Raw genomic sequence first — 7,519 nt, 5'->3', positions numbered from 1 at the left:
TTCCCTCCTCTCTCCATTTCTTTCTGCCCTATCCAGCAACAACAACAGCAATAATAACTACAGCAATAAAACAAGAAGGAAAACAAACGGGAATAAATAAATAAGTTATAAAAATAAAAATATAAAGACAATAAAAATGAACTCGGTAAAGTTAGCAGTAAGACACAAGCCATTAGAAAATGGAGAGAAGTCACAGCAGAAAATTCAATAATAAAAAGAGTTTTATTTCTTTTCCTTCGTTTTCACTAATAGTTGCTATTTTTGAGCAGCTTAAGTTAGAAAGAAAAGGATAAGAAGAAGAAGAAAGAAGAAAAAGAAAAAGAAAGTAGAAAAACGCTAACTAAATAAATACAAATTAAAGAAATCTACTATGAAGTATTTAGTAGAATCTATTTGTTAAGTTCACAGATGCTCTGTATTAAACTATATATCTGAAGTATCCTCTGACAGTTTAAATAAAAAAATAAACAGATAGAAAAAGAGATGGAGAAAAAAATGTTGTTGTCATATATGATCTGAATGGCTTGATTTTCATTCCCCTTCTCTGTAGTTGTTTGAATAACCCTTTTGCTCTCTGTTTCTGACAACTTCATTATCCCATAGAGGGTGTACATGTCAAATCACACAGTAGTTCTCATGCTGTACCTGCTTTATTTCACGTAGTGCACTTCCCAAGAATCCTCTGTGTCAGAGCTTGTGATAAGGTTTCTTCATCGATAAGAATGAACACTCTTCCCATAAGTATACCTTCCCAGGACACTGTTAATCCATCCAGTCTACTGTTGATGGATATGTGTGGTTCCACTCTCGACTACTGTGACTAATGCTGCTATGAACATGGGCTTGTGATTTGTCTTTAAGATCCTAGATCTGATTATTCTGCCTACATATTCAGAGATGAGCCTGACTGACTGTCAATCCTATTTTGGGACTTTGAGGGACAGCCAAAAGTAAAAGATGGACAAGTGCTCTTACTAGTCCATGTCCTTATTAATAATTTTTAATTTTTATGTTTTTTTCCTTTTTTTAGGCAATGACCATACTAACAAAAGTGAAAAGACAATGTTATTTTACTGGATACCGGAAGCATAGCAAGAAAGCATAGGGACCAAATATCTATCTCTCTCTTTTTTTTAGTTTTATTTATTTATTATTGGAAAGAAACAGAGAAATTGAGAGGGGAGGGGGGATAGAGAGGGACAGAGACAGAGAGACACCTGCAGTATTGCTTCACCACTCTTGAAGCTTTCCCCCTGCAGGTGGGAACCAGAGGCTTGAACCTGGTCCCTTGAGCACTGTAATGTGAGCACTTAATCAGGTGCACCATCACCTGGCCCCAGGACCAAATATCTAGATGTGTCACCCCCTCACTCTTCCATTCCGGCAGCATTACTCACTATAAAGCGGAAAATGTACCTGCCTTTCCCTTCCTGTCTCTCTGCCCTCACAGCCTTCCTGTTCCTGTTGCACTGCTTTCTCAAGATAACCTGCTCCCTGATGTGTGCCTGCAAGTCACATAGTTACGTGGTTCTCTCTCCCCTTGTGTGTTCTTCCACTTCACTCCTCCAAAACTGGCATTCTGATAGAAGTATACACATCCTTCCTGACAGCAGGTACATAAATAGTTTCTCTACCATGATCTGAACACTTCCCAAAGCTTTTCCATAGACTTTACATGCCCTGTACTGGGTTTTATAGAGTGTTCTGCCCAAGGATGGGCAGAGGCAGAGAAGGACTCCCTGTCGGTGTGTCTGTCTAATATGGGAACTTTGATGGATCAAGAAGTGTCATCCACCCCATGGAAAGGGCAAAGCAAAGGGGACTTCATTTATCAATTTGGAGTTTACAGACAAGTCTATGATTATCGGTGGGGCAGATAACATAATGACTATACAAAGGAAATCTCATGCCTGAGGTTCCAAAGATCCAGATTCAGTCGCACTCACTATGATAAGCCGGACCTGAGCTGTGATCTCATTTAAACAGAAAATGTAAATATATGGGGGCCCGGTGGCAGCACCAGGTTAAGCCAATGGTATGAAGCACAAGGGCCAGTGTAAGGATCCTGATAAGAACCCCTGCTCCCCACCTGCAGGGGGCTTGCTTCATAAGTGGTGAAGCAGATCTACAAGTGCCTTTCTCTCCCCACCTCCGTCTCCTCCTCCTCTCTCTATTTCTCTCTGTCCTATCCAAAACAACAACAGTAGCAACAATGACAACAACAACAACAACATCAAGAACAAAAATGGAGCTAATTACCTCCAGGAGCAGTGGATTCAGAGTGCAGGGACGGAGCCCCAGCAATAATCCTGAAGGCAAAAAAAAAAAAGTTAAATATAAATGATAAAAATACTTAAGTCTGTGATTCTTTAGTAACTTTAAATATGAGTATGAAATTAATAGTTAGGGCATGTAATCTTCCTCTATGTACTGTTTTCCCTGGAGTCCTAAAAACCATTGATTTCCTTCACAACTAGCATCACTACTTCAAGCTTTCTCTATGAACTGCCCAAAAAGAGGCCTCGCATAGTATTTTTGTACACCAAGTGGCACCCTCACCAAGTTCAGTGCTTATTTGTTCACACTTCAAATCTGAAGCATCAGAAGAATATTTATTTATTGTCTGAATAAATTACATATTTATTCAGAGATCACTCTGAATAAGTTACATATTTATTCAGAGAACAGCTGCTTTTCCATTTCTCTGTGCCAGGCTCTGTGCTAAGTTAAATATACAAAACCAGGCACATCCTGTCTGTGTTAGGCTAAAAGTCCAGGTGTAGCTCACATGATTCAATGACTACATATTTTTCAAACTACAATCTCGATAGTGCCTACACAAGAGAGGTGTATGACGCAACAATGTCTGTCATGGGAACTGGGACCAAGTCTCTGGAGCCCATGTATGACACTGGTGCATGCCACCAGACCTCATGAGGAAATGAGGCTGGGAAGCCAAGCCTTGTGGCCTATCACATGTCCATCTTGGCAGGACCCATAAGGCTCCCCAGGCATAAATATCCCTGGGATCCCCCAGGCTCCTGAGTGCAGCTCCTAAGTGCTCATCATTTCTCAAAGCTGAAATCTCAGGGAACAACTAACCATGAGGCTCTTCCTGCCTGTCCTGTTGGTCACTCTGGCCCTTTACTGCTGTGAAGGTAAGTACAGTTTCTTATCAAACTATAGCACAGTGGCATACAATTAAGATGCCAAGACTAGTCCAGGCCTCTAGGAGATATTCAGAAGTTGTTAGATTTCTCCTTCTCATTTCTTACATGCCAGTTGAATATGCAGCTTCGTGGCTCATAAATTGCTCCTAACAAATGCCGAGAAGTGTATCAGAGAGACCTCTGTGCCTTGAGGTCAGTCCTCCTTGAGTCTCTGAAGAATAAATCTTCCCATGGCCTCTTCAGAATAAGTAAGGATGGTGAAATTTACAAGTGCTGAGTTTCTAGGAATACTACCAGCAACTGCAGCAGAAATAGTACCATGATGAGGATGGTGATGACTTGATTCTAGGTGAATCCCAACCATTCATTCAACAAGAACTTTGCATGTCTTCACTCTTCACGCAGCTAACTTGTTTCCATTTTCTCTTTTCTTCTGGCCCTCAAAACAACCTTCATTGCTTGCTGCACTTAAAGCAATATCGCCAAAATGGCACAGCTCAGCACTGAGCAGCCAGCTCTGACCTGACTTCAGTGTTCCTCAGCCCATGTCCCTTTGGCCCCAACTTCACATGCGAGCACCCACCTGAGGCTGCAGAACCCTCAGCTGTAGATCATAACTTCAGTTGGGTCTCTTGTTGTATTTCTTTGATGTTTTGGGAGGAGAGATGATTCCATTCCTGTTATTCCATGGCCATGCCTCTTGTTTTCATTTTGTGAGTTGATGTGCTGTATTATAGCACCAATGCCTCAGGTGCGCATCGTTGAAAATCAGCACAACATATGTGGCATCTTTGCCTTGATGATGTGATTGTCCATTGTACCAAACACTAATTCTGATGCAACTTTTGTTCTTGTACAGTTATCTCAAAATGTCCAAATTATTGTTGGTAAAGACTGACATTTCCTCCCCATTTGCCTCCTATGTTGTGCCAGTAAATTCTCTGCATTGAACTTCACAGACTACGGCTCACAGGAGAGACCTTAGGATTAGTTGATAGGCATAAAAAACAGCATCAACAATAGCTTCCTTTTTTCCTCTTACAGTAAGTGCGGGAACAATCTGCCCAGCGATTCCTATAGAAATAGGCGCTATGTTCTTGGCTCCAAAACCTATGTTCGCAAGAATACTTAGATTATTTGATCCATCTGAAGAGGTTTTTGAGGCTGAAATGAAAGCGAAAGATGCCATTGATGTGCTGACCACCAAGGAGAAACTTCTGTGTATGAAGATAGTGGTAATTTCTTTCTTGTTTTGCTTCTGCTCTGCTACATGGCCAGCAGGGAGACCCATGAGCAGCTTATGGGACACAGGTGGGAGAGACCTGCATGCCACTCAGGTCTGATGGGTGAGCCATGTGTACAAGGTAGACAGTGATGGCCCACACTCCGAGCCTTTTGTGGCTGAACAGGGCCTCTGTCTGGGTATGTCCTTCCCCTTCAGCTCACTGCCCCTGCCCGGATATATATTTCACACTGTCTGGGGAGAGGATCACTGGACCCAGGCATAATGGTAAAGGCACATGGCCTGTGCTCCCTGCATCTCCTCTCACCTTCGGCCATAGTTCCCCTGGGAACTCCTAATAGGTTGGTAGTGGGAGAGATGAACCATCACGTCCTCTGTCAGCATTTGGGCCTCTATAACTCCTGTAAATCCAAGGCCACACAGCACATGTTCTGTCTACCTTCCATCTTCAAACACTACTCTCTGCCTTATCAGAGCCAGTGCATATGGACCCTCTCTGCATACCCCAAGCATTCACAAATGCCATCGCCATACTTATCTTGTACCATTAGAAAGAGTCAGAGCGGAGCCTGGACTGGCAGGTACTGCCTCGCAGCTCCCTCCGCAGGCGCTCGGGCTCCGCGCCCCCGGACGCACCGAGCGGGGCAGAGCCGCAGCCCGGGTCCACGCCGCCGGGACCCTCGCCGCCAGCGCCTCCGCTGCACCCATGGGGACCCGGAGACTTTAGACGAGTTTGGGGGTTCGGGAGCAGGGAAACCACTGGTACGGAAAGGAGCCTTGTTTTGCTTGGGAGACGATTTTTTTTTCTTTTTGTGCATTTTTATTTTATTTTATTTTTTCCTTTCATCACCTTCGCTCGATTGTTTGGAACCTGTGCCGGGTAGGCGGGAGAGGGGGCTCTTGCTGCAAGCGGACCAGCCCACAGGACGTGCACCCGCACCCGCACAGCGCACACCCCGCACTGCCCTCCCCAGCCTGCCGCCGCCTCTTTGTTAGGCTGTGGGGGCCCGGGCAGCCTCGCCCTGGCGCAGCAGGCCGAGCGGTACCGCCGGGCAGAGCGCGGGTAGGCGCGGGGCGCGGGCAGGTGCGGGGTGGGCAGGTGCGGGCGGGTCCCGAGGTGTGTGCTGGGAGGCCTGCGGGGACCCGCGCGCGGGGCACGGTCACCAGAGGGTGCCAGCCTGCCGGGCGCACACAGCACCGTGTCTGGATCCTGGCCGCCAGAGCGGAGTCGGAGCGGTGCAGGTGCAAAGAGTGGGTGCTGGTGGGCGGTGGGCGGGAGAGAGGGGCAGCGCGGTGCTGGGGCTGGGGGAGGGGGCGCCCCAGCTCCATTCCATCCCACCCCCTCTGCCCTCGCTGTCCATCCTGACCGTGCCCTCGGACCACTGGACTTTTCCCATCGTGAAAAATTGGACGGGGTTCCAAGCTCAGACCCCAGGACTCCCGCCGGCTGGCCATTCCGCACCCCTTCTGCTCGCCCCCCTCGCCCCTTCTGCTCGCCCCCTCACCCCTTCTGCACGCCCCCCTCACCCCTCTGCACGTCCCCCACCCCTTCTGCACGCCCCCTCACCCCTTCTGCGCGCCCCCTCACACCCTCACCCCTTCTTCACGCCCCCTCACCCCTTCTGCTCGCCCCCAACCCTTCTGCACGCCCCCCCACCCCTTCTGCACGCCCCCTCACCCCTTATGCTCGTCCCCTCACCTCTTCTGCTCGCCCCCTCACCCCTTCTGCTTGTCCCCCTCACCCTTTTTGCACGCCCCGTATATTAATTTAAAAAAAAAGAAAAAAGAAAATAAAAAAATAAAAAAATAAAATAAAAGAGTCAAATGTTTACAGGTCTTCCCCAATTCGCTTAGGTCATGAGTTCCCACAGAAAATATCCACAAGCATCCTTTCTCTCATGCTGAGAAGTTCATGTGTCTTGGGTTGAATTCCACATGTGAAGTTGACACTCTGCAAACACTACTTACCAAGCCTTCCCTTCCTTGAGACAATGCTCACTCCAAGTGAAAAAATGAAATGAGTCCTTGGTTCCAGGCCATCAAAGAAAATATTCCTGGGTGATTCTGTCTCCACCATCACTCTACTTCTGCCAGAAGAATCCTTTTTCTTACTTTGGGTCTCCTCAGAGGTAATTAGTCAGGTGGTAGAAATGATTGTACACGTTCATGCTCATTGCAGTCACTGCAAATTCTGAATCGTACACACTGTAGGTCCCACCGTTTGACCTTCCCCTCCAGCTGCCTTTTGGATTTTAGAATACACTTCATATCTAGATATATAAATATATATATTCTAGTGTTACTGGCTTTAATATCATGTCCAGAGCTACATTACTGATCACTATTCTTTTTTTTTCTTGTCCATTTCAGGGAAGACTACTTAAGGAGTGTGTAAAGAATTAAGAAGTCTATTCATACACCTTGTCCTTTCAAAGATCACTTGATCTTCTGTGGAAAATGCAACAAGTGTCAACATCTTGCTTCAATAAATGGCTCTCTTTACACTTCTCCGATTGTTTTGTTGTTGTCAAAGAATGTCTCGGTGGCAGAGATTTTATCAGGACACAGCTTTAGGATATGACCAACATTCAGACCACTGTGGTCCAGAGGCAAGTTACCCGTGGGAGCCTCAGTGCTGGAATCATCCGAGGAAATAGCTGGTCAGGAATAATTCTACATTGTCTGATCAATTTCACATACTCAGGGTCAGGAGGAAAAGTGAAAGTGGGGTGGGGAGGGAGGGGAATTAAAATGTTTTTGGTTAGTATTGATGGACTGAAGGATACCCACAACCTAAGTGGTCAGTCGTGCATTTCACATAAACCTATATCATGACTAGGTCAGCCTCTGACAAGGTTGAGTTGTAAGTGAAAGACTCCACTGATGAGATGTCCCTGTGATCCAGATGGCATGGGTCACATCTCATCGTCGTGGTGTACCCTTATAGAAGGTCCACTGTATTCACTGAAGTTTGTTTGTCTGCATGTGCCTTCATTTTGGGTCAGTGACAAGGGCTCCATGTTGAGGTGTCTCTCTGTAACTCTGCACACTCAAAATGAGTGCTGATGTCTCAGCACTCAACAGCTCCTTGGGCTATGTGCCCTCC

General features: G+C 46.2%; 2 protein-coding genes across 2 annotated transcripts; both read left to right on the top strand.

Annotated features, from left to right (window-relative positions):
• The first annotated feature begins 3,010 nt into the window (after positions 1–3,010).
• LOC132533838 (uteroglobin-like) lies at positions 3,011–6,921 on the top strand. Its single transcript, XM_060176320.1, has 3 exons — positions 3,011–3,158; positions 4,215–4,405; positions 6,784–6,921. Exons 1-3 carry the CDS (start codon positions 3,104–3,106, stop codon positions 6,814–6,816), a joined length of 279 nt encoding a protein of 92 aa, XP_060032303.1. The 5' UTR covers positions 3,011–3,103; the 3' UTR covers positions 6,817–6,921.
• Positions 4,438–5,908, top strand: LOC132533837 (uncharacterized). The gene is made up of 2 exons (XM_060176319.1): positions 4,438–5,175; positions 5,298–5,908. Exons 1-2 carry the CDS (start codon positions 4,678–4,680, stop codon positions 5,478–5,480), a joined length of 681 nt encoding a protein of 226 aa, XP_060032302.1. The 5' UTR covers positions 4,438–4,677; the 3' UTR covers positions 5,481–5,908.
• Positions 6,922–7,519: the final 598 nt, after the last annotated feature.

The sequence above is a fragment of the Erinaceus europaeus genome, chromosome 17, assembly GCF_950295315.1.
Source record: "Erinaceus europaeus chromosome 17, mEriEur2.1, whole genome shotgun sequence".
Taxonomy (NCBI): domain Eukaryota; kingdom Metazoa; phylum Chordata; class Mammalia; order Eulipotyphla; family Erinaceidae; genus Erinaceus; species Erinaceus europaeus.
The sequence above is the reverse complement of the archived record's forward strand: the minus strand, read 5'-3'. Positions and strand labels throughout refer to the sequence as shown.

Excerpts from the sequence above, each read along its gene's own strand:
- LOC132533838 (XM_060176320.1), top strand. The coding sequence starts at position 3,104 with ATGAGGCTCTTCCTGCCTGTCCTGTTGGTCACTCTGGCCCTTTACTGC. Across the intron at positions 3,159-4,214 it reads GGCCCTTTACTGCTGTGAAG|TAAGTGCGGGAACAATCTGC; the intron begins GTAAGTACAGTT and ends TTCCTCTTACAG. Across the intron at positions 4,406-6,783 it reads TTCTGTGTATGAAGATAGTG|GGAAGACTACTTAAGGAGTG; the intron begins GTAATTTCTTTC and ends TGTCCATTTCAG.
- LOC132533837 (XM_060176319.1), top strand. The coding sequence starts at position 4,678 with ATGGTAAAGGCACATGGCCTGTGCTCCCTGCATCTCCTCTCACCTTCG. Across the intron at positions 5,176-5,297 it reads CGGGAGCAGGGAAACCACTG|GCGGGAGAGGGGGCTCTTGC; the intron begins GTACGGAAAGGA and ends TGTGCCGGGTAG.